Consider the following 26,977-nt stretch of genomic DNA (forward strand, 5'->3'; position numbering starts at 1 on the left):
AGGACTACCGAAGAGTTCCCGCACTTGAAGGCCTATTCAGTAATTCGACCTTATAACGATGTTTTATAAAAGCGATGCCCACATAACAATTCTTCCATCAGCCTCTTACTAATTTATTTTTCTTTTCTTATGCTCAGAATGTGAAAAGCATACAAGCCTACCTCGCGTGGACTCGGAACACTCCTAAGCCGAATAGGAAGAACTTGCCGCCATCTTGGTGAAGGAAAGAAGCTATCCGTCACCCGCTAATATCCGAGGAGGAAGCTCCTCCTCCATCGTTGCCCTTTTTTTTAAAAAAAAAATCACTATAGCAACCGGAAGAGGAAACGTGTTGGCAGGAGGGCAGCGCACGCGCTTTTGTTACCAGCCGCCTTGACGTTTTTTGTCGCGCGCGAAGCCGTGAAGGCTTTTCAAGGGGGGGGGACGGGGGCGGAGAAATGATTTTTGCCTCGTGAGCAGAGTGGAGAAGCGTTTGTGAAGAGAGGCAAGCGTGCGCATGCGTTGCGGGAGCCTGTGAGGCGGTTGGGCGGGTTCGGAGATTGAGGCGGCGGCGGCGGCGGAGACTTAGGAGCGACTTTGGGGCGGCTCTCAGGTGCGGCACCTCCTGCTGTGCGGTTTCTCTTGAACTGGGTAACTTGCCGGGATGTAGGGTGTTGATGGTGGCTGCAGTTTTATTTTTTTTACTCTGAGAGAAACGGGGAGCGGAGACCGTTTCTGCTTTTTCTTAAGCAGACGCCTTATTTCGGCGGGATGATCTGCCCGTCCCGCTCCCTAGTTCGCGTTCCCTCCCCCCCCTTCCCCATTCTCTAAAGCCGCCGCTCTTGCCCTACCCGGGTGGGCAATAAAGAAAAGAGAGGTGGAGGGAAGGGAGGCCGTGGTGTAACGGGCGTTATTTCGTTTACCAAATTCAAGAGGTTAGCGCAGGGGTCTTCAAACTTGGCCCTTTTGTGACTTGTGGACTTCAACTCCCAGAATTCCTCAGCCAGCCAAGCTGGCTGAGGAATTCTGGGAGTTGAAGTCCACAAGTCATAAAAGGGCCAAGTTTGAAGACCCCTGAGTAGCAGTGCATTCCGGAGTTTTCAGGGGACGATTAGGAAACGGATCCCGCCTCTCAAGAAGTATAATAAGGAAAAGCCGCGGGGGAGGAGGGGGAACGACTTTTTTTTAAAATTCCATTTATATCCCGCCCTTCTCCGAAGACTCAGGGCGGCTTACAAGCTTAGCAGTACGACTTGAACATACTCTCCTCTGGTCCATCCTAGACTCCGACAAAGTGAGGCTGGGTGTTGAAAGAAAAAGATACTTCTCGGTGCGTGACTGGAGGACCCTCCCACCCTGTCTTGGGAAATGTTAAAGGATTCCGAGGAATCGGATTTTGATCTATTGTTCTCATTCCCCCACCCCCCGCCACAGCGATGATAGGTTGGATTCCATACATCTAAAAGTCACCAGAAGAGATTCAAAAGAATCCGTAAGAAAAGGCAAAAGAGCCAAAGACTTTCAAATACGTGGGGTGGAGAGGAAGCTCTATAAATGACATTCTCGGCTTCATGTTCGGGAGTTTACCTTTTGGAGAAGGAAAGATACCGGTTCCCTTTCCGTACTTTGGAGATGTTGATTGCCTAGGACACGGGTCGGCAACCCGCGGCTCCGGAGCCGCATGCGGCTCTTTGAGCCGTCTCCTGCGGCTCCCAGCCGCCCGGTGCGCGCGCACCTCTTCGAACGGGCAGTGGTGCGCGCGCACCTCTCCAAATGGAGAGTGGCACCGCCCGTTTGGAGAGGTGCGCGCGCACCTCCCCGAATGGGCGGAGCTGCGCGCGCACCTCCCCAAACCTTTGGAGAGGTGCACGCGTACCTCCGCGCGAACGGGCCGCGGCGTCGTTCTTTGAGGAAGCTGCCACGGCCCGTCTGCAAAGCTGCCGAAAGCGGCAGCTTTGCAGATGGGCCAAGGCAGCTTCCTGAAAGAGCGACGCCGCGGCCCGTTCCAAGAGGTGCGCGCGCACCTCCCCGAATGGGCGGAGCTGCGCGCGCACCTCCCCAAACCTTTGGAGAGGTGCGCGCGTACCTCCGAGCGAACGGGCCGCGGCGGCGTTCTTTGAGGACGCTGCCGCGGCCCGTCTGCAAAGCTGCCGAAAGCGGCAGCTTTGCAGATGGGCCAAGGCAGCTTCCTGAAAGAGCGACGCCGCGGCCCATTCCGAGAGGTGCGCACGCACCTCCCCGAATGGGCGGAGCTGCGCGCGCACCTCCCCAAACCTTTGGAGAGGTGCGCGCGTACCTCCGAGCGAACGGGCCGCGGCGTCGTTCTTTGAGGACGCTGCCGCGGCCCGTCTGCAAAGCTGCCGAGATGGGCCAAGGCAGCTTCCTGAAAGAGCGACGCCGCGGCCTGTTCCGAGAGGTGCGCGCGCACCTCCCCGAATGGGCGGAGGTGCGCGTGTACCTCCGTGCGAACGGGCCGCGGCGTCGCTCTTTGAGGAAGCTGCCGCGGCCCGTCTGCAAAGCTGCCGAAAGCGGCAGCTTTGCAGACGGGCCGTCGCCGTCGGGCAACCGGGAACCGGTTCCATCTCACTTTTTAAAAAAATGGCAACCGCGTGCGTCTGCGCATGCGCGTGCATGGACACGCGCACGCGGCTCCCAGTTTTTTTAATTTGTGATGGAACCGGTTCCCGGTGGCTCTTTTGCTTTTTTAGGTTGCCGACCCCTGGCCTAGGATCTAGGGTCATTCCTAAAGGGAGAAATCTTGATTATATTTATTTTACAACTTAGAGCATCTTTCTTTTCCACCATTTGAAAACATTGATGCTATTATCACAGATCACCCAAAATTAATTTCCAACAATTATAACACTGTCAGGATTTTCTCTGTTCCATATTTATTACTTTTGTGCTGGGTATCCTGGCACTTAAGAAAAATTTTCTGTAGCAGAGTATAGTTTCTATATCTGGCACTGGACTATGTTGTTTCCCGCATTTCAGATTTTTTTAAGGAAGAAAATCACCTCTCAAAGGCTTCCTTTGTCCATTCTGTTGTATAGGAACCCTTTGTCAGATGATTTCTTTCTCTGGCTCCCTCTTTGTAAAGAAATCTAGAATGACTGATTGTATTCAAACTGATAATCACAAAGGTTCATATCTTAATTTTACTTCCTCAATTTTTTATTAAATACTTTTCTTTTGGACAATTAGTAATGGTAGATTTGGCATTTAAGGATATATACTGAAAATCTGTCTCTTTAATTACTGGCATCCTTTGTTCTCTATGTTTTTCAGTTTAAAGAACTGACGTAATGTTACTCATTTTTTAAATACATACATACATATATAATAAAATCTAATATTTACTATAACATTTGAGTTCTAATTCTATCAAAATGGATCTGCATCTCCTATGCCTTTTGTAGTCCTGTTTTTGTTCTCTTTAAATTCCTTGAAATTAACCTTTTCTCTATAAATGCATTATGCATGATATATTGTTTACCCTGTTTTTTTCTAGCAATTTTTGTGTTTTTCTCATCCAGAGTTTTCATCGTCACACCCAACATCATTTTTAATATTTCCCATCAATTCCATATGTTTCTGTAACACTTTGCAACATTTAGTAATTCTGCTTCAGGCAGGTTCATTATGTATTTTTTTCCATTCATTCTGCTAGGTGATTAATCTGCTTTATAGTTTTTAGTATAGTATTTAATACTGCCTTTTGCTGTTGTTTTGTTTATATTCTTCAATTTTTTCCATGTACATTTTTTCTCAAGATCCTATCTTGACCCTACAAGAAATGGTCTGTTCAGAAACTCTAACCACCTTCGTTATTTCACTTGTTCACTCAGTTTTTTGTTATAAAAAATAAAGTCAGTAATATTTTTAGATAGTACTAATTTATTTGCTCTATGTACACATAGACTTATGTTCTATGTATTCAAAATATATTCCTCTGTGCAGATACTCAGTCACAATTTTCATTCTCTCTTTGATCAGAATGGCCCAGTCATTTTTTCTGTACTCTTTCATTTCATTTCCCCTGCCCCACATCCATTTTTGTCATGTAACAATTTATTTCCCCTGTATAATATAAAATAAAAGTCAGCTCTGGTTCTGCAAATATTACCATTAGATTCCTGCATTACTACACACCCAGAACAACCTGCGGTAGATGACACCAATACATATTTTTCCTTTCGTAATTAAACTTACCTCATTAGCTCTACTGTATGAAGTCACACCACCTTCATTCAGTTCTATTGCATCCTTCTTTGTCATATTTTGATAACCATACAAGAGATACATATTCTTTACTATTTACTTTTCTTACATTCAAAGTCTTTTTGGTCTTCATATGCTGGCCCTAGCCTTTTCCTTGGATAGTAGTTTGTAAGTTACAGCTACCATCGCCTGGCATTTTTCACCTAACCTTCACTGTGAGAGAGATGGGGCTCTGTGCTGCCATTCTGGTGATTAAAAGTAAAAAAAATAATAAGAAAAAATTAATAGTGCAACTTACTGATCATGTCACTAGAACATTCATGGGAGATAGACCGGTCTTACAAGTTAAAATGAAGCTTTATATAACCCCCCCCCAAATATTTCCTTTTTAAATATCTGAACTGCACTCTTTCTGTAGGGAGGGTGTTCAAGTACATAGTTGCAGGATCCAATCTGGTCAGTTACCGTTAGTCTTCCAAGCTTTCAGGCTTGTGCTGGAACCCATCTATAAGGAACTTCTCTCTAGAAGCTTGGAGACACACACTGCTAGAGAGAAGTTCCCTGGAGAAGGGCTCCAGCACAGGTCCAAAAGCTCGGAAGACTAAATCTCTGGTCCTGGTGACCAACCCGGATTGGATTCTGCAACATTATCCTGGGACACACATATTCACCTTCATTCATAAACACAGAGCTGTTCAGAAAAGATCTGTAGTTTAACTTTTAAAAAATTAGAAAATAAAATATAATGCTGCCAGCAAATCAGAAGATGTCACAGGTCTATTACAAATATAGCATTACTGCTAAGGAAGGAAGGATATAGAATTTATAGATCTTGAGATACGCTTCAAGTCTAAAATAAACACAATATCCTAATTTTTACAGAGAAATAAATACAATTTATACCACACAGAAAGAAAAGAGTATCTAAAACAATTTCTGCTAGGCTTGTGTTTTCTTTTTTTCCAGAAATAATGTTACCTGAAACATTATTCTGCTTCAGTTTTCCTGTAAATTTCAGTAATTTTAGGTTTGCTGGGAAGTTTCCCAGCCTCACTTTACAGCTTCTGCAGTTCTGATTATAGATTTAAAACCAGTTTTTTCCCCTTTATCGAAGAGAGTGATGGGCTAGAATAATTTGTATATTTTACATTTACTAACAAATCAACCTTATTTCTATATAAGTATATGTATGTATGATTGCTATACAAACATAATTTGATCATAAGACGTACAGTAGGATCTGTTCTAACTAATAATATATTGTTTTTGTTTTTGTTTTAGTTTGTACAAATCTTGAAACATGTCTAAGGTGAGTGTCTTTGTTAATGAGTATTTGTTGATTCCTACATATAATAGACATTTTGTATACATAAATTGTAGCTTATACTCTATAATTTCATTATTTTAGAGCGTGTGCATTGTATTAATAAGAGATGTAAACTTTTATAATTAATAGATTAAATATTAATATTTATGTAAGAAAATACTTGAAAACTAATTTCTCATCTTGTGGCTACTCATGTAAGCATGTATGCATTCATTTAATATTGCTACAGTCTAGTTCTATATATTATACTGGCAATAAAAGAAATATATTTGCTCTTGTGATAAGCAAAAAACATAAAGAATACATGGTTTTTAAATTAGCTTTACAGGTGATACATTTTTAAAATAATATGATTAATATGCTAGTTAAGATTATTTAATAATGGTTGAATTTCTTAAGGAGTTGATTGTTAGGAAACAAAGATCAGAAAATAAATGCTATTTAAATCCTCGCATGTTTGCATTTGATATTTTTAATACAATTCCAATTAAAATACTTTTATTCATTGAATCTTCATTGGGAAGCAGTTGAGCCAGACTATTAATTTTAAGAGTATCAGGAAAAAAGTATCAGGACCATTGGTAGCTCAGAAAGATTTATTGTCCATGCCTATACACAATAATCTGATCAACTAATGGTTAACACAAAATTTGTGGTAGATAAGAGCCAACAGAATTCAGGGTGCCTGGATTTGGATCTCTTGTAGCAATTGAAGGACTAAACTGATGATGCATTTAAGTCTGCCGTCTAGCTCTGCCTGCTCGTCTCCTACGAAAAGCTAACTTTTCTTAAGGATAATAAATTCACTACTTTTTTGTATCCCTGCATTTAAGATACAATCTGTTTATATAAAATATATTTGTTATAATTTTATTTATTTTTTATTTTAATTCCATTTATATCCCGCCCTTCTCCGAAGACTCAGGGCGGCTTATTTGTTATAATATATAAATTATATTTGTTTATATATTATATTTGTTTATATAAATTATTATATAAATTGTAATAAAAATAGACTCATTTCAGAAATGTCAAGACTAAACTATTTTTAACAAGTTAGTCAGAATCTGAAATCATGTTTCTGTTATACTTAAATATTTCCTAGGACCTGATTCACAGATGCTCTATTTTCAGAAATCAATATGAAATAAATGGAACATGAGATTTCTTCTAATAGCTTGTTATTAATTACTAATTCTAAACCAATTTATTGAACTATACTTTTCAAATAATACCGTCACTTTAAATTTAGTGAATATAAGGACATCTGTAACTTTAACCATTTTCCTCAATAATTTTAAAAACGTAATTATACAATTTTATTTAAATATAGTATTCGATTTTTTTTTCCAGCAACAGCCTGCTGAAAAGTTTGCAAATCCAGAAACCCCTGGTTATGTTGGGTTTGCAAACCTTCCAAACCAAGTTCATCGGAAGTCTGTGAAAAAAGGCTTTGAATTTACCCTTATGGTAGTTGGTAAGATATTTTTTTTAAAATTGATATGTGCACTATTACCTTTCAAGGTGCCAGTTCAACTGTAGTAAAATGTACTCTTAATTTTTAAAAATTGCTTGCGGTATATTATTCTGTTTAATCGATGCATCAGTATTTCATAATGATAATTTTTGCAAAGAACTGAGCCATAGAGTCTTTTATATAAAGAATTCATCATATGGTGTATAAATAATTGATCATTCAGAAATTTAGATCCATAACCAAAAAGGTATTTAGTTTTAAAATTCCTAAATCTGAACACTAAATATTGGCTTCAGTGCAGAATTTCAATGAGCTATAATAGTCCGTTAAATAATTAAGGTAATCTATTTATGATTAAGTTTGTTTCTAACTTTATTTTATGTTGTTTAATAGGTGAATCTGGATTGGGAAAATCTACTCTAATAAACAGCTTGTTCTTAACAGATCTCTACCCAGAAAGGATAATCCCAGGAGCAGCTGGTAAGATTAACCTTGTCCTTTCAGTATAGTCTTATTGGATCCTAACATTGCAGTAGAAAAAATAAATGGATTCTAATGAAAATTTTTGTCTGTGGTGTATTTGGAGGAGTGTAGTTTTTAGAAGTCGTTTGTCCATTGAATTTTTATTAATTTTCTCTGTGCAATCACAAATGTATTCATTGTAAACCAGGCATGTTAAACTGGCAGCCTGCAGGCCGGATGCATCACACTGAAACCGCACCTACCCCATTGCCGGCAATGGGGAAAAAGTCACAATACAACGTGCGACATCGTGACGTCACAAGTTTGAAATGCCTCTTGTAAACTATCTTCCTTCAAAAAAAGTGTTTATGGTTCTTTAAAGTATAGAAATCAGAATATATTGCAATAATTTGGTGAAATCTGCCACCTGATCTACGTTTTGTGATTAGTTTTTCTTGCAGTACAAGTCTTGATCTTTTTGCTGTTTCAGTTGTAGGATGTTTTTCTTTTTATCAGCTAGATGTATTGGGTTATTCGAATATTATTCAGCTCAAACCATGCTCTTGTCCAAATCAAATAAGTTTGTAAACTGTGTGGTAATATCCGTATTTTTGAATTAAATTGCCTTGGAACATTTCAGCTTTATAATTCTAGGGCATAATTTATAATTGAAAATATATATTGGGTTGCAGCATCATAACTGATTTGTCTGTGAGGTATATCTTAATCATCTATCTACTCAGAGTAATTCTTAATTCCTGATCTTGCCATAAAGGCTCAGTGTCAGCAATCTTGAAATCCAGTTTTGTTCCTTTCCTAGAAAAAATTGAAAGAACTGTACAGATTGAGGCCTCAACAGTTGAAATTGAGGAAAGAGGTGTAAAGCTCCGTCTGACTGTAGTAGATACACCAGGATATGGTGATGCTATTAATTGTCGGGATTGGTATGTATTCAGTGGATGTATTAAATTATTTTAGTAGAATATAATAATATAAATAGTATTATATTGTTTATTATTCTTAGCTTTCATGTTAAGAATTGCTAAATTTAATTTCATATTTCATATGTTTTTATGTAAAGCTCTGGAATCAGTTTTTCCTGAAATCTGTCCTCCCTGCTCTGTGAGTAGTGTTTTGGTGTTGCATATTGCAGTATAATCTGAGTAAATAGATCCTACTTCTGTTTTTGTTTTGTCAGTTCCAGTCCTGCCCTATGGGTTCTTTTTAAGGTCTCTTCTATTATACAATTCAATGTGTAATTCTCACATTCTTTAACTTCTTTGCATATGGATGCATAGTGTCCTCAGATAAATAATGATTAAACAATAACTGCAGTCCGAAGAAAGGTACCGTATATACTTGAGTATAAGCCGAATTTTTCAGCCCACTTTTTGGGCTGAAAAACTCCACTTCGGCTTATACTCCAGTCAACAAAAAAAAGAACTGTCCCTTCGTTCAGAACAGGCTGCTGAGAGAAGCTGCCTCGCCTGCTGCGCCCCCAACAACCGCCGCTGCCGCTTTCCCCCCCCCATCGCTCACCCGCTGCCCCCGAAAATGCCGCTGCCGCTTTTCCCCCCCCATCGCTCACCCGCTGCTCCCGAAAATGCCGCTGCCGCTTTCCCCCCCCATCGCTCACCCGTGCTTTCCCCCCATCGCTCACCCGTGCTTTCCCCCCCATCACTCACCCGTGCTTTCCCCCCCCATCGCTCACCCGTGCTTTCTCTCCCCATCGCTCACCCGTGCTTTCTCTCCCCATCGCTCACCCGTGCTTTCCCCCCCCATCGCTCACCCGTGCTTTCTCTCCCCATCGCTCACCCGTGCTTTCTCTCCCCATCGCTCACCCGTGCTTTCTCTCCCCATCGCTCACCCGTGCTTTCCCCCCCCATCGCTCACCCGTGCTTTCCCTCCCCATCGCTCACCCGTGCTTTCTCTCCCCATCGCTCACCCGTGCTTTCCCCCCCATCGCTCACCCGTGCTTTCTCTCCCCATCGCTCACCCGTGCTTTCTCTCCCCATCGCTCACCCGTGCTTTCTCTCCCCATCGCTCACCCGTGCTTTCCCCCCCCATCGCTCACCCGTGCTTTCTCTCCCCATTGCTCACCCATGCTTTCTCTCCCCATCGCTCACCCGTGCTTTCTCTCCCCATCGCTCACCCGTGCTTTCCCCCCCCATCGCTCACCCGTGCTTTCTCTCCCCATCGCTCACCCGTGCTTTCTCTCCCCATCGCTCACCGGTGCTTTCCCCCCCCATCGCTCACCCGTGCTTTCTCTCCCCATCGCTCACCCGTGCTTTCTCTCCCCATCGCTCACCCGTGCTTTCCCCCCCCATCGCTCACCCGTGCTTTCTCTCCCCATCGCTCACCCGTGCTTTCCCCCCCCATCGCTCACCCGTGCTTTCTCTCCCCATTGCTCACCCGTGCTTTCTCTCCCCATCGCTCACCCGTGCTTTCTCTCCCCATCGCTCACCCGTGCTTTCCCCCCCCCATCGCTCACCCGTGCTTTCTCTCCCCATCGCTCACCCGTGCTTTCTCTCCCCATCGCTCACCGGTGCTTTCCCCCCCCCCATCGCTCACCCGTGCTTTCTCTCCCCATCGCTCACCCGTGCTTTCTCTCCCCATCGCTCACCCGTGCTTTCTCTCCCCATCGCTCACCCGTGCTTTCCCCCCCATCGCTCACCCGTGCTTTCCCCCCCATCGCTCACCCGTGCTTTCCCCCCCCATCGCTCACCCGTGCTTTCCCCCCCATCGCTCACCCGTGCTTTCTCTCCCCATCGCTCACCCGTGCTTTCTCTCCCCATCGCTCACCCGTGCTTTCCCTCCCCATCGCTCACCCGTGCTTTCCCCCCCCCATCGCTCACCCGTGCTTTCCCTCCCCATCGCTCACCCGTGCTTTCCCCCCCCATCGCTCACCCGTGCTTTCTCTCCCCATCAAAGATCCTTGGAAGTAATGGTTGGAAAAGTTTGCAAGTCTTTGGGAAAGTTCAAGAATGAAAGGAATACCCTCCTCTTGAAAGACCAGATAAGGCAGACAGGGAGATGAAGAGTTCAACCGAGTTTCCTCTTTTGTTCAGGCATCTGCACCCGCTGCTTTTAAACTCGCCGGGCGCTGCAACGGCACCCGTTTTCCCCGGCGAGTTTTCCCTACCTGGCCCCTGCAGAATCGCGGCGGCGCCCCCGGAGAAGCCTACCCCGAGGCTGCGGCCGATTTTTCCTTCTCCTAGACTCTGCCGCCCAGAGCGTTGTTTCTCCCCCTCGTGCGTGCGTGGGATGAGGCGAGAAACCAACAGCCTGCGTCCGTCTCTCTTTATGTATATTTCTGTATATATCTTATCTCGGGATCTAGACCTTTCGAAGGAGAAGGGGCGGCTGGAGTTCGTGAGTTGCTGTGGGACCCAAGGGTTGGGGGAAGAGAGATGGGAGGGAAAAGGGGAGAAACCTGCCGCTGGCTAGTTCTTTGTCTGATCGGGGAGCCTGAACAAAAGAGGAAACTCGGTTGAACTCTTCATCTCCCTGTCTGCCTTATCTGGCTTTTTGAAACGCACCACCGGCTGCTCCGTCCAGAAGCCCAGATTCGGGAGGGCTGCTTTGCTTCCACTTGAGCCCATCTATGTCCGCGGGCCCCCCCCCCACTACCCCTAGACCTCCGCCGCCGGCGGAGGCTGGATCCGCGCTCCGCAGCGGCAGGGCGCGGATCCAGCCGGCGGCAGAGGCTTGTGGAGCGCGGATCCAGCCGCCGGCGACAGAGGCCTGCCTGCTTCTTTCCGCCGCGGAACGAAGCAGCCTGCCTGCTTCTTTCCGCCGCGGAACGAAGCAGCCTGCCTCCCCAAACCTCCCCAAAAGAAGCAGGCAGGCAAGGCACGGAGATCCGGAGACCTGCCGACGTTTGGGGAGGTTTGGGGAGGTACCCAAACCTCCCCAATCATCAGCAGGTCTCCGGATCTCCGTGCCTTGCCTGCCTGCTTCTTTCCGCAGCGGAAAGAAGCAGGCAGGCAAGGCACGGAGATCCGGAGACCTGCCGACGTTTGGGGAGGTGCCCAAACCTCCCCAATCATCAGCAGGTCTCCGGATCTCCGTGCCTTGCCTGCCTGCTTCTTTCCGCAGCGAAAAGAAGCAGGCAGGCAAGGCACGGAGATCCGGAGACCTGCCGACGTTTGGGGAGGTGCCCAAACCTCCCCAAACGTCAGCAGGTCTCCGGATCTCCGTGACCTGCCTGCCTGCTTCTTTCCGCAGCGGAAAGAAGCAGGCAGGCAAGGCACGGAGATCCGGAGACCTGCTGACGTTTGGGGAGGTTTGGGGAGGTGCGCGCGCACCTCCCCAAATCTCCCCAAACTTCGGCAGGTCTCCGGACGGCGGCGGCTTGGGAGAGGTGCGCGCGATCCTGGAAGCACCGAAGCCTCGGCCGCGCGCAAGTCCTCGGTAAGCTCCGGGCGGTCACTTGCTTCGCGTCTCCTGAGGGAAGGGGGGGCGACTGGAGCGGGCGTGTTTCCTCGCTTGCTGGGCGCCGCGATTTGCCCGGGGAACGCGCGGGCCCCGAATGGCAGCGTGGAGCGAGGAAGCGGACAGCCAGGGCTTCCCCGAGAGCCGCGGCCACACAGGGTATTCCTGTGTATTCAGGCTTGCAAAATGGCGGATCGAGCCTCTGCTGGCGGCGGAGGCTTGCAGAACGGCGGATCGGCTTATACTCGAGTCACGAACTTTTTCCAGTTTTTGGGGGTGAAAATGGGGGTCTCGGCTTATACTCGAGTCGGCTTATACTCAAGTATATACGGTATATATTGCAGTATCTATCACTGCTTGCATTCATTTCGTCAAGGAGTAATACAGTATGAAAGAAGAAAACAGAAATTACCCAGAGAAGGTTCACTTGTATTTGAGAGACAGTTTGGTCTAATAGTTATAGCACCAGGCTAGAAATCAGGAGATTGACTTTTAAATGCTACCATTGGACCAGTCACACACTTTCAGCCCTTTGAAGAAGATAGGAGGAGGAAGGGGTTTTAGGTATGTCTGCTGTCTTAAGTTATTTATAAAAATAATAAAGGAAGGCAAGATAAAAATAAAATTTGTTTGTTTCCAGAATTTCTGTATTTATATATATCTCCCCCTTTTCAGAGCAGATTAATTGGAGAGAGAGGGATCTCAAAACAGCTGTCTGTAATGCAATTGCAGCGGCAGCCCAAAACTGAGCCATACCACACTACGCAAACAGCTTATAGTACTCTCTTGAAATATATTTCGCTCCAGTCTTTCGGCTCTGTTGTATTGGGGGAGGGGGGGAAGTGAGCAATATCTGTAAGCAATCTCTGCTTGATCCTTTCCTGTTGCTGTGCAATCACATTGCTTTTGATGTCTATAAGAGGAAACAGCTTACTCTCTTGAAATTCCTTTCCAATATCTGTTCAAGGGAAAAGTCAGGAAAAGGAGATATTGCCTACAGAAATCGCTTGTTTTTTCTCCCGTCATACCCCAAAAGATTTGAGGCTGTAATTGCTGCCAAAGGTGCTTCAACAAAGTACTGAGTGAAGGGTCTGAATACTTATGCCAATGTTATATTTCAGGTTTTTTTCTTTTTAATAAATTTACACATTCCTAAAATTCTGTTTTCACCTTTTCATTATGGGCTACTGAGTGTAGATTTATGAGGAAAAAAAATGAATTTCAACAACTGTAGAATCAGGCTGCAGCATAAAATTGACAAAAGTAAAGGGGGTCTGAATACTTTCTGAATGCACTGTAACCACTGCTTTGCTTAGCAGAATTGCTCATCCCAATTAGGGTCCTTAAGCAAGCACTACCTGTAGATCAGGGGTGTCAAACTGCCACGCATCATCTGGAAGCCACACCCACCCCATTGCCAGCAATGGCAAAATAGTTCCGATATGTCACGTGATGTCGCGAGTTTGACATGTCTGCTGTAGATGATAGATTGCTAGATCAGCATACATCTATTGGTTAATAGGCTGCTGCAATTTGCACTAATAGGATTTGTTAGTTTATAATTGAAAGAAATTGAAAATACTTTGTGTTATTATCAGGAGTGAGGTTCTCACATTATGTACAGTAGCTGGTTTGCCAGCAATGCACATCTGTGGTTTGTTTTAATTAGTGCAACTATTTCACAATTCTTAAAAAATTAAAAGTTACTGTATTGGAGGTGAAGCTATTAATGAATTTATTTGATATATCAGAAGAAGTCCTACATATTCGTTAGAATTCTAAAACTTTTGAACGCCAGAAATCATTTAGAAGAACATTGATGGTTTCAGTATGCCCAGGTTATGAATATGATAATTTTGTTCTGTTGCCCTCTGTAGTCAGAGACCTCATTCCATATTTGTTTTGATAAGTTAGGAAGTGCTTGCTACTAAGGTGGCGCATTAATTCTATGAAGTGGGTGTAAACATGTTGTATGTGTGTGCATGCATATCTGTAATAAACTAACTTGGAATACCAATGGGTTATGATCAGTTATAATTGAAAAAATAAAAATTAAATTCACATTAAAAAGACCCAAAAGTTTCAAGGGTTTAGGTGAATAGACAGATTTCAGTTCGTATGCAAGTATTGTGAGCATCTAATATAATCACTATTTTGTCATATAAACTTTTAACAAGCACAGTTGTTAAAAATATGATTTATTCAATTTCTATTAAGTGACTCTGGGTAGTTTAACAACCAAAACCCCAAAACAGTTAACACCACAATACAAAATTAAAATATATGGCACTGGGGGAAAAATGTCGTAGATGTCAATACATGCAGGAAATATGGCTCTACATACACTCAGGACTACAAGTCCAGAAGCCAGGTCATCCCCATCTCTGAAGGGAGAAATGTTCCAGAGGGCAGGGACTACAGTAGAGAAGGCACATCTCCTAGTTGCTGCTGACAGAACCGATAGCATGCCCAATCTACTAGATCAAATTGGTTGGTAGAAACCACTGGGAGAAGATGATCCCTCCAGATAACCAAGTCCCAAACTATGAAGGGTTTTAAAGGTGACAGCCAGCACTTGAATTACCCACAGAAGTACACAGGCAACCAATGCAACTCATAAAGCACTAGTATTACATGTGTTGAATATCTGACACCACTAACTACCCATAGTTGAAGCTTCTAAATGCATTTCAAGGGCAGCCCCATGTAGAATGTAAGATGAGATCATGAGTGTTTGAGTGACTATGAGCAGGTCCAGAAACAGGTACAACTGGCTCACAGCCTGAACGTTCACCCAGGCTCTCATGCCACAACTACCACCTGCTCTTCAAGTAGGAGCTGTGAGTTCAGGAGGACACCCAGATTGTGCTCTGATCTGTCTGGGCAGCGCTATCCCATCCAGGACCAAAGGAGGAAGAATCTTGTCATTGGAGGGCTCGAATATCCAAAGCCAATGAATCGTCGAAGCCTAAGTCAGAGGTCCCCAACCTTTTGGGCACCAGGGACTGGTTCCATGGAGAGAGGTTTTTCTGCGGACTGGAGGGTGCATGGTTTTGTGTGCTGCCTGCATCTTGCGGATGGGGCTTTGTACAGCAGCCCAGTTGCTGGCATGCTGCGGCCCGGTTCTGGTCCACGGACCGGGGGTTGGAGACTCCTGTTCTAGGCCAGTGGCCCCAACCTTTTTAGCACTAGGGACTGGTTTAATGGAAGACGATTCTTCTACTGAGTGGGGGAGGGGATGATTTTGGTTTTGTTTGCTCACCTGCCACTCACCTTCAACTGTGTGGTCTGGTTCCTACAGGCCACAGACCAGTACCAGTCCTTGTCCCAGGGGTGGGGACCCCTGCTCTAGACCTGGGACAGGACCACCTTGCCACCACTGAGGCAGCCGTGAAATTTTTTTAAAAAAAATTATTAAGTTTCAGCCAACAACCAATTGGTGCATACTTAAAGGGCATTTTATAGAACATGCATTGTAAATATTGAAGTTTCAATGCTTGAATTAAATATCCTTTTTGAGAAATAGAGTTCCATGCAAGGTAGACTAAAATACAATATGTTAGAATGCTCAATCCACAGAGTCTCCAGATTAATGTAGAATCAGAATGATATCATTCATAGATGAACAGTTAAAAACCAAAATTCTATAGAAAATGAAAGTCTTGTAAAGTGTTAGGATTTGGATTATTATAAAGATTTTTAATGCTTATTTCTTTCTGTATTATGCATATACTGTGACATGAAAGAGATTTATGCCTATCAATTCATTTCTTAAAATTTTAACAATTCAGTTATGGAATTATTTTTAAACATTATTATTTGCTTAGGTTTAAACAACAATTATAAAGCATCTCAGATAATAAATATTTAAACAATAGTATTTCGTATTTGTTTTAATAGTTTCAAGACCATTATTTCTTATATTGATGAGCAATTTGAACGTTATCTTCATGATGAGAGTGGCTTGAATAGACGGCATATTGTGGATAATCGAGTTCATTGCTGTTTCTATTTTATCTCACCATTTGGTCATGGGTAAGTACTATGATTGAGAAGTGCTTTGGATTCAATTCCAAAAAGGCACTTTATAAGCAATCAATGTATTCATGCCGGAAAAAAATATATATTGAGCAATTTAACTTCTACAATTCTAAAATGGTTTGTTTGTTTACAAAACATTCATACAAACATACAGGGAGTGCAGAATTATTAGGCAAGTTGTATTTTTGAGGATTAATTTTATTATTGAACAACAACCATGTTCTCAATGAACCCAAAAAACTCATTAATATCAAAGCTGAATATTTTTGGAAGTAGTTTTTAGTTTGTTTTTAGTTATAGCTATTTTAGGGGGATATCTGTGTGTGCAGGTGACTATTACTGTGCATAATTATTAGGCAACTTAACAAAAAACAAATATATACCCATTTCAATTATTTATTTTTACCAGTGAAACCAATATAACATCTCAACATTCACAAATATACATTTCTGACATTCAAAAACATAACAAAAACAAATCAGTGACCAATATAGCCACCTTTCTTTGCAAGGACACTCAAAAGCCTGCCATCCATGGATTCTGTCAGTGTTTTGATCTGTTCACCATCAACATTGCGTGCAGCAGCAACCACAGCCTCCCAGACACTGTTCAGAGAGGTGTACTGTTTTCCCTCCTTGTAAATCTCACATTTGATGATGGACCACAGGTTCTCAATGGGGTTCAGATCAGGTGAACAAGGAGGCCATGTCATTAGATTTCCTTCTTTTATACCCTTTCTTGCCAGCCACGCTGTGGAGTACTTGGACGCGTGTGATGGAGCATTGTCCTGCATGAAAATCATGTTTTTCTTGAAGGATGCAGACTTCTTCCTGTACCACTGCTTGAAGAAGGTGTCTTCCAGAAACTGGCAGTAGGACTGGGAGTTGAGCTTGACTCCATCCTCAACCCGAAAAGGCCCCACAAGCTCATCTTTGATGATACCAGCCCAAACCAGTACTCCACCTCCACCTTGCTGGCGTCTGAGTCGGACTGGAGCTCTCTGCCCTTTACCAATCCAGCCACGGGCCCATCCATCTGGCCCATCAAGACTCACTCTCATTTCATCAGTCCATAAAACCTTAGAAAAATCAGTCTTGAGATATTTCTTGGCCCAGTCTTGACGTTTCAGCTTGTGTGTCTTGTTCAGTGGTGGTCGTCTTTCAGCCTTTCTTACCTTGGCCATGTCTCTGAGTATTGCACACCTTGTGCTTTTGGGCACTCCAGTGATGTTGCAGCTCTGAAATATGGCCAAACTGGTGGCAAGTGGCATCTTGGCAGCTACACGCTTGACTTTTCTCAGTTCATGGGCAGTTATTTTGCGCCTTGGTTTCTCCACACGCTTCTTGCGACCCTGTTGACTATTTTGAATGAAACGCTTGATTGTTCGATGATCACGCTTCAGAAGCTTTGCAATTTTAAGAGTGCTGCATCCCTCTGCAAGATATCTCACTATTTTTGACTTTTCTGAGCCTGTCAAGTCCTTCTTTTGACTCATTTTGCCAAAGGAAAGGAAGTTGCCTAATAATTATGCACACTTGATACAGGGTGTTGATGTCATTAGACCACACCCCTTCTCATTACAGAGATGCACATCACCTAATATGCTTAATTGGTAGTAGGCTTTCGAGCCTATACAGCTTGGAGTAAGACAACATGCATAAAGAGGATGATGTGGTCAAAATACTCATTTGCCTAATAATTCTGCACTCCCTGTACCTATTATGCTATTCCCTTTCAGGAAAAGTGATGTTAATGCAGAAAAGGATTAAAAATAGAAAGTCAAAAGAAATTAAGGCATGAAATCAAAAGGAAATATAGCTAAATCTACTTTACATGAAACCATTTACCGTATTTTCCGGCGTATAAGACGACTGGGCGTATAAGACGACCCCCTACATTTCCTGTTAAATTATAGGGTTTGGGCTATACTCGCCGTATAAGACTACCCCTCTTCCAACACACACCAAATAAAAATTAAAAAACATCAGATTTGATTTTAATATGGTAATTTTAATTCAAATGCTTATGACATGCAGGTACTTAGTAGGAAAACTGTCACTTATAAACATAAGGCTGTTTGTCATCAAACATGTAAACATAAAACAGTGCAAGTGGATTAAACTTAATAATAATAATAATAATAATAATAATAAGTTGGAAGGGACCTTGGAGGTCATCTAGTCCAACCCCCTGCTAAGGCAGGAAACCCTATACCATTTCAGACAAATGGCTGTCCAGTCTCTTCTTAAAAACTTCCAGTGTTGGAGCATTCACCACTTCTGGAGGCAGGTTGTTCCACTGGTTAATTGTTCTAACTGTCAGGAAGTTTCTCCTTAATTCTAGGTTGCTTCTCTCCTTGACTAGTTTCCATCCATTGCTTCTTGTCCTGCTTTCAGGTGCTTTGGAGAATAGCTTGGCTCCCTCTTCTTTGTGGCAGCCCCTGAGATATTGGATCACTGCTATCATGTCACCCCTCACCCTTCTCTTCATTAAACTACACATACCCAATTCCAGCAACCCTTTTCCTATTTTCCTAATTCACTTTTTCACTTTTCCTAATTCACTCTAAAACTTTCCCTGCGCAGAGCCTTAAGTAACCCCAGCTGCCTGCAATTAGTGCAGGTTCACATCCCATCAGGCTCAAGGTTGAGTCAGCCTTCCATCATTCCGAGGTAGGTAAAATGAGGACTCAGATTGTTGGGAGCAATAAGCTGACTTTGTAATAATGCTGCTTGTGGGGGGGGGGGGTGAAAGCTCTAATAGGCAGGCATATACATAGAATGAAGGCTATTGCTAAGCACATTGATTTGTGCTTTAAATTGTAAGCCGCCCTGAGTCTTCGGAGAAGGGTGGGATATAAATGGGATTTAAAAAAAAGACCAAATGGGAGATCCGCTCCAGGTTTTCTAGCCAGCCCGCCCAGTTCCTGAGTCAAATGTGTCCCTAGAGCTAAGCTGCTGCTCTGCTACGCATTCCCCACCTGCCTTTCAAATTGCTCTTGCATTCCCCACCTGCCTACAGCTGCTCTTCAACTTTAGAAGGAAAGAAGCCCAGACCCCAGCCTGTAAAAAATCACAGACTGCAGCTTCTACTCCAATTGGTCCCGCTTTCCCTGCGCAGACTAAATGGAAGATCCGCTCCAGGTTTTCCAGCCAGCCCTGTCCCTAAAGTTTCAGCACCCGGCCCCTGACTTTTGAGAAGATTTTCATGGGTTAAAAAGTAGTCTTATACGCCGGAATCTACGGTACTATACTTCTCTCTCTTTCCACCTTTACAAACCATCCATCTTCCACGCCCATACATAATGTTATACATTTTGCTTGTGTGCATATAAGTACACAATATGTATATCTCCTAGCTGGGTTTACAGGTAATAATGTATCTACTTACAAATTGTCTCTAGCTTAAAAATCTAAAATTTGCATCAAATCCTTTGAGTTTGTTTGATGTAAAATTGGGCTTTGGTTGTATTTGTGGGCATACTGGACAGAATATGCCAAAACTATTTGTTGCCACCCATAGTGTTTGCAGGGGATGCCCATGTGACATGGTATATTTAAGATGGTAGCCAAGACCATAATTTCTTATTTTATAGAGTTACAATTAAAAAAATGAGTTACATTTTACAATAATAATGCTTATTTCTTTCTTGATGTAACCAAAGCAGTAATTTGGTCTGAGAATCTGAATGTTTTGGAAATATTTAAGTTTCTATGTTAACTGCTTCTGTTAATTTTTAGTTTGTGAAGAAAAAGGAGACTAAATGTTAGGATGTCATAATCTGTATTTTTAGTCTCAAGCCTTTGGATGTTGAGTTCATGAAAGCTATACACAACAAAGTGAATATTGTGCCTGTGATTGCAAAAGCCGATACTCTTACGCTGAAAGAGCGGGAAAGACTGAAGAAAAGGGTGAGGGTTTTTTTCTTTAATTTAAGCATAGCATAAATAAAAACATGATTCTTATATATTGTGCATAATAGGCCTTTGGCCAGAACCTAATGAACACTGAACTTTTAGGTAGTGTGTACAGCTTTAACTTTTTGAAGTGAAGAGGACTAATTGCTGCCTTCTCCAACTGCAGCACTTTGTACCATGTGTAATTCTAGGGGTATGATTTCCTGGCATTCAGAAGCAACTTGGGTTTAAGTGGAAAAAAACACAGATATAAAAATCAGGCAAAAAATCCCTGTTGATTTTGCAGATGTTGAATCTCAGCCCATGTTATTCTTATATCTTACTGTCCTTTGTGGTCAGATTTTGGATGAAATTGAAGAACATAGCATCAAGATTTATCACTTGCCCGATGCGGAATCAGACGAAGATGAAGATTTTAAAGAACAGACCAGACTTTTGAAAGTAAGGACAATTTATTAAGTCAGAAATAGTTTATCCTGTCATCTTATTTAATTTCAAGAATTTATTATTTTTGCTTTATTATCATTGCTTATGAAAGCTAGTGTTTTTAATCTGTTTCTAATCTCAAAAAGGAATTCTTTACACCAAAAGGAATTTTGATTTTGGGATTGAAAAATGCTTTGTCATCCAAATTTAATTGCAATTTTTTAAAAATCTTATGCATTCAGAATGACAGAGTGTGAAGCAGGAATTTGTAGCAAGAGTTCCTATATGGTTTTTTGTTTGTTTTGGGGTTGTTGTTTTTTCTTTCTTTGCACCTTATTTCCACTTAGCACTGCGGGGCACACATGGAGAGAGATAAAGTCAAGGTTCAGGTGAAAAGAAGAGAGCCCTGAATAGGAGTTTCATTTTTGACAGTGTAAATTGTTACAATTAAAAGTATAGAAAAGGAATGCAAAGGGGCAATAACAGAAATTTAGATGAGGTTAACAGAAGTATTAGAGTTAGATGAGGGCAACAGAAGATAACAAATGTAAACAGCAGAATTTTTTTATCAAAAATCATTGAGGAGAAAGGATGAAAGCAGTAAGGTTAAACAAGTGACTTTTAACTGGAGAGTGGTAGGATACAAGAGGTTATGTATCTTATTGAAAAGCATTTAAAAAGGAAGGTAAAAACTAATGTAAGAAAAAGAAATAAATCAAAATGAAAACAAAGTACAAAAAATTAAAATAGGAAAGAAAGGAAAAAGATACAAAGAAGTAGCTTCTGATCTCCTTTACAGCAGTTACAAGTACAGTTACAGACTTACTTCTTACTCTATGGTTCAAGCATAACTCATCTGTCTATAATCTGACTGGTCTTTTTCAAAACCATAAATCATAAGTGCATTTTTGCTGTTTTATGCAAAAAGTCCATAAGGGTTTTCCAGTCAATGGAATGTCTCATTATTTTAACAAAATAGTTGACTTTCTTTTCAGAAATTTAAATTAGTGTTGATTGTTATCAAACTTCTAATTGCAAAGCACAGTGAGATTGTAAGATTATTTTTCTCTTCAATTCCAGACCAGCATTCCATTTTGTGTTGTGGGATCCAATCAGTTAATTGAAGCTAAGGGTAAAAAAGTTAGAGGTCGTCTTTATCCCTGGGGTGTTGTTGAAGTGGAAAATCCAGAACATAATGACTTCTTAAAACTAAGAACCATGCTGATGTAAGTAAAGTGCATTTATCTCTGTACTTTGGTCATTGTTCATCTTATTTTCTCTGCCACACAATACAAAGCAAAATCATTACTGTTTGTTGAACTGTTAAACAGGAGATACAGATAGCTCTTAACTTATAAACACAGTAGAGACTGGAAAATTAATTGTTAAAGAGTGTGATTGTGAAGAGAAACATCATGTGACTGCACCCGCTTTTATAACTTTTTTTATTACAAAGTGAATCATCCATAGTCTCTAAGTGAGACATCACGTATCAGCCCTTCCAGGTAAACCAGACAGGAAAGAAGGTAAAAGCTAACACAGACTAATAGAAGTAAACAAGGGAAAAAAGAAAGCAAAGAGAAAGCAAAAAAGTGCAAGAAAAGGAAAAAAGTTAAAAATAGAAAAAAACAAAGCAATGGCTTCTGATATTTTTTACAGCAACTATAAGAACAAATATATTTTGACCTCTAAAGTTACATCATATTGCTCTTTCTATAATCTATTCTGTCTAAACATCAAAACTATAAGTGTCAATTTCACTCTTGATTTTTACGCCAAAGTCCATAAGAGGCTTGTAATAATAATAATAATAATAATAATAATAATAATAATAATAATAATAATAATAATATAATGAAGTTGGAAGGGACCTTGCAGGTCATCTAGTCCAACTCCCTGCTCGGGCAGGAAACCCTATACCATTTTCAGACAAATGGCTGTCCAGTCTCTTCTTAAAAACTTCCAGTGTGTCTTCCGGTGGCGATGCGATGCCGAAGACAGCCGTCTCCGGGCTGCCCGCTCCGCAGCTGTGTTTTTTCCATCGTAAACAGCGCCAATCAGCTGTTTAGATGGATTTGAAGCCCCCTCCTCGGGAGAAGAGGAGGGGGTGAGGCCCCAGGTAGGGGTTGAGCTCTCCGTGGCCGCCTGAGCTGAGAGTTTGGGCGGCTGAAGGATTGAGCCCCCCCGAAGCCTGGGTTGCTCCGAGCTGCGCAGCGTCTCTGCTCCGTGATTTTTGGAGCAGAGCCAGGCGTTAGCAACCACCCCTGCCAAAAGGAAATACTTTTGAGTATCAAGATGCAGGCAGAGCGGTACAGGAGGTCAAGGTGATGTGGACTTTTAGCTTTACTCTCTAGCTCAATGGATTTTATAGTTCTAAAGTGAAAGTGCGCAATAAGTGAAAGTGGGGAAAGATGGCGGCCAAGACTTCTAAAGCTCTTCGGAGTGCGGGGTCTTCCCCGGTGCAACAGACCTCGTTGCAAGCTTTGCTTCCTCCTGCATTTCCTCCGGCACTGACGCTTAAGGATTTACAAGATGCCCTTGAAAAGCATTCACGGTTAATGTCTGATATGATGGATGAAAAGTTGAAAAAGCTGGAGGAGAAATTGGAGAAGAAGATGGAAGAGAGGTTTAGAGCAATGAGGGTAGACATGTTGTCTATGATTGAAAGTGTAGCTGAATGTGTGCAACAGCTGGGTGAAAAAGTGGAGGATCTCAGTCAAAAGAACTCTATATTAGAAGCAAAGGTATTAGAGAATGAATTAGAGAATGAAAATATAAGGGACAAAATGGATGGAGAATTGAGCCTTGTTCAGTACCAACAGATGCAGTATGCTATTAGAATTAGGGGTTTAAAGGAGAATTCTAAAGAAGATTTAAAGCAGCTGATCTCTGAGGCTTTGGAACCGGTATTGGGCCAGCCAGCATCTGAAATTGAGGGAAATATGGATAAAATTTTTCGTGTAAATTCATGGATTGCAAGACAGAGGAAGTTACCCAGAGATGTGGTGGTCTATTTTACAAAGAGAGTAATTAGAGATGAAGTCATTCAAGCTGCTTATGATACTAAATTGGTAGTTGCTGAGCAAGAAGTTTTGGTTTTAAAAGAGATTCCTCCAAAGATTTTAAGGAGAAGGAAAGATTTTGCATTTCTTGTACAGGAACTTAAGAAATGTGATGTCAAGTTTAGATGGGAGATTCCAGTTGGACTGGTGGTGATGCACGAAGGTAAAAGACATCGTTTGGCTACTGTGGCCCAGGCACGTGATTTTTATAGCAATGTGTTAAAAGCAACCCCCCTATTACTTCTGGAAGCTGCAAAGGGACATGGCGAGGGAAAGCCTCAAGTTGTTGCAGATAGACAGACAGAGGAGAACGGTGCTGGAGAGGATCAAGTTACAGCCTCATCGGTTGCTGTTGGAGAGCAGAGGATGACGCGTGCCGCCCTAAGACGAGCGAGACGAGAGCAAGAGCAAGACAAGCAGAAAGTTATGGAACCTCCAAAGCGTACTTATAGTGAAGCTGTGGGAAGGGCGTGGTCCAAAGAAGATATAGGGGTCATTTCAGACGTGCTCCAAAAGCTTTGGAGCGTCAAGATTGGTGACTAAATCTCTAATTTAGAATGTTAATGGATTAAATTCATCATAGAGGAGAAAGAAAGTTTTTCAATATTTAAAACAATTTAAGACTGATGCTATTTGTTTGCAAGAAACGTATATTAGGATTATGGACTAAAAGTATTTATTGAATTTACGCAAGCTCCTAATCAATAACAAGTTGATTTTTCTTAACTTACTACATATAAAGGTTACTTAATTGGATTATAAATTTTTTAAATTTTTTATTTTATTTTCATTGGAGATTGGAATGGTGTCCTAGACGTATAGATGGATGATCTGGAACTGTGGGACATTTGCTGTGATATATGCAAGAACTATTTTTGATCATAGTTTAGTTTGGCTGGAGATTAATAAGGTTAATAGAGATAGGCGCTTTTGGCGCGTAATTGAGAATTTGTTTAGAATTTAGAGAAATGTGGGAGAATGTAAATAGTAGATGAAATTTTTTTTTCTTTTTTGAAATTAATATGAATAAGGATTGGGATTAAGAAATTTTATTTAGTATTTGAGTAAAGTTCCCTTTCTGTTTTCTTTTTTTTTCTTATCTGTAATAGTAACATTGTTTGTAATCATTTTACTTGAGCTAGAGGGTGATAGAATTAATAGTTTATTGTGATAGCATATGGATGCTTATGTTTGTTTTTCTTTTTTATACCCTGTATTTAGCTCTGGGAAGTCGGGGGGGGAGGAGGGAATGGGGGAGAGGGATAGGGAGGGTTAGATAGGGGTGGGGGAGGGGGGGATTAAAGTTAAAATGTATTGTAAAACTTTTTAAATAAAAAAAAAACTTCCAGTGTTGGAACGTTCACCACTTCTGGAGGCAGGTTGTTCCACTGGTTAGTTGTTCTAACTGTCAGGAAGTTTCTCCTTAGTTCTAGGTTGCTTCTCTCTTTGATTAGTTTCCATCCGTTGCTTCTTGTCCTGCTTTCAGGTGCTTTGGAAAATAGCTTGACTCCCTCTTCTTTGTGGCAGCCCCTGAGATATTGGAACACTGCTATCATGTCCCCTCTCGTCTTTCTCTTCGTTAAACTAGACATACCCAATTCCAGCAGCTGTTCCTTATATGTTTTAGCCTCCAGTCCCCTAATCATCTTTGTTGCTCTTCTCTGTACTCTGTACTAGAGTCTCAACATCTTTTTTACATCTTTTTTATGTAGATAATGCCTTTGCTGTAATGAAAGAAATTATCCATTTCAGCAAAATCTATTAACTTTACCAACCATTCTTCCATAATGTTGAATCTTTCCATCTCTGAACCTAGAGTAATCTGGCTGCTGTGATCATATATAGAAATAATCTTCCATGACACTTTTCTATTTGCCTGTTAATCCTGAAATGAAAAGTTTTGGCTTAAATTGAATATTAATATTTCAAATCATCTGTATCAAAATTATGTATTTGGATCTTTTTTTTTAGTTTTTGTACGTGTCTACCACATGATAAAAATGTCTCTTTATGTTCATATTTCTGACACATATGAAAGTGGGCAAATGAGATTCTTTAAAAAAATGGTTATTTGTGTTATATATGAAGTTATGTTATATAACTATTAAAGGACTTGGGTAGCAAACACGATAACAATGGAGAAGGTATGCATTTCAGAGCATTTTTAACCCATTGAGTTAAATTCTATATCCTGTTTTCCATTCCGCTGCTTCTAATGCATAACTGTTAATTTACGGATTAAAATGATATTAGTTGTGTTGTATTAAATAATTTTTATACCATAGTTTTGTGTCATTCCAGCACTCATATGCAGGATCTTCAAGAAGTGACTCAAGATCTTCACTATGAGAACTTCCGTTCTGAAAGACTTAAAAAGGGTGGCCGGTAAGTATCTCTTACTAAATGGTCTATGGTTCCATCACATTTCAGGTTTTCTTGTCATGTTTTGATTGCTAGCATTTTAAATCTATGTCAAATACTTTCCCGGCATACTTAACAGTTAATCTATTTGGATGTATTACTCTTATTATATTTTTCTATAAAGGGACAGTAACAGCATTCTTTCAGTTATTAGGAATAGATGCAACCTTCACACGTGTTAAACATGTTGTATGCAAACTTCATATTTTAATGTTTTTCCAATTATGCCATTTAAATCTGCAGCCATATTTTTTAACATGTCACTATCTTTCCCAACCAGATCTCTAAAATGTTCCTCCAGTATTCAGTCATTTGTATTTTTTATTCTGTTCCTTCTGCTGGAGAGTCTTTGTTAGCCCTTTTCCCCAGTTTCAAAATGCTATTTTATTTGAATCAAAATCACTGCACTTTATGTTCCACTTTTAACTATTCCTTGTTCTCTTTACTATGTTTTTTGCAACTCTTTTTCTCTCTATATATATATGTATTATACAGAATTTTTCATTTTATTTTCATTTATTGTATTCATTTTTATATGCTTCTTTCACTTTCTTGTTCTACCAATCATCCTTCTTTTTAGTTTCATTCTGTGATATTTTGCAAGAGTTTTCACTCTGTTTCATTCAGCTGCTATTTCCTAATATTTTTTCATACAGGTTTTGAACTTTTGCTTCCTGTAGTAATTCTACTTTTATTTGAATTTCTTTTATTTAATGTTTTCCACCTCCATATTTTTCCTAAGATCAGTTCTTGACCCTACCCAATAGTGGTCAGTCCTTCATTGCAAACCCTTAATCTTATAGCCTTCAGTCACTCTCTTATATCATAAACAATCAAATTACTCAAACTTTTAGAGTCATTCCTTTGTTCTGTATTCATTTAAATAGACATGCTTAAACCATATATTCATAATACATCTTTTTCTAAACAGATACTCTCAAACAATACCTAGTGTTTTTCATTTTGCTGTATTTTTCTATCTCATTCCCACCTATCTATTTGTGTCACCTAATAGAATAGCTTTGTTCTTCAGGAAGACATTTATATATGGATCTCATCTCTCTCATTATCACTACTCAGTACATTTATACTTATACTTGAAACATACATAGAAAGTAAAATTTAGCTTCATTAATATATTAATATCTGTTTTCATAATTTAAATAATTTCATTTTCTGACTTACATTATAATCCTTTCATTAATTAAT

At 41.2% G+C, this 26,977-nt stretch overlaps 2 protein-coding genes across 5 annotated transcripts in view; one reads left to right on the forward strand and one right to left on the reverse strand.

The window, feature by feature from the left end:
* The window catches only part of HDLBP (high density lipoprotein binding protein), a 62,377-nt gene extending 62,103 nt beyond the window's left edge, over positions 1-274 (reverse strand). Inside the window, exon 1 of the mRNA XM_081329526.1 lies at positions 162-274. The gene's annotated coding sequence lies outside the window, so the exon portion shown is untranslated. The remainder of the gene's footprint in view (positions 1-161) is intronic.
* Positions 275-504: 230 nt separating this feature from the next.
* The window catches only part of SEPTIN2 (septin 2), a 35,462-nt gene continuing 8,989 nt past the window's right edge, over positions 505-26,977 (forward strand). The window contains exons 1-10 of one of the 4 annotated variants that reach the window (XM_081329223.1): positions 505-592; positions 5,482-5,509; positions 6,881-7,004; positions 7,398-7,484; positions 8,287-8,410; positions 15,801-15,935; positions 19,736-19,853; positions 20,199-20,300; positions 21,366-21,511; positions 25,649-25,732. In XM_081329223.1, the coding sequence (XP_081185349.1) occupies positions 5,501-5,509; positions 6,881-7,004; positions 7,398-7,484; positions 8,287-8,410; positions 15,801-15,935; positions 19,736-19,853; positions 20,199-20,300; positions 21,366-21,511; positions 25,649-25,732 (929 nt within the window). In that variant the 5' untranslated portion in view covers positions 505-592; positions 5,482-5,500. Of the gene's footprint in view, positions 593-1,517; positions 1,634-5,481; positions 5,510-6,880; positions 7,005-7,397; positions 7,485-8,286; positions 8,411-15,800; positions 15,936-19,735; positions 19,854-20,198; positions 20,301-21,365; positions 21,512-25,648; positions 25,733-26,977 lie in introns of those variants that run through there. The other 3 variants (XM_081329225.1, XM_081329224.1, XM_081329226.1) reach the window with 3 other exon arrangements.

The sequence above is a fragment of the Vipera berus genome, assembly GCF_964194415.1.
Source record: "Vipera berus genome assembly, chromosome: 5".
NCBI lineage: Eukaryota > Metazoa > Chordata > Lepidosauria > Squamata > Viperidae > Vipera > Vipera berus.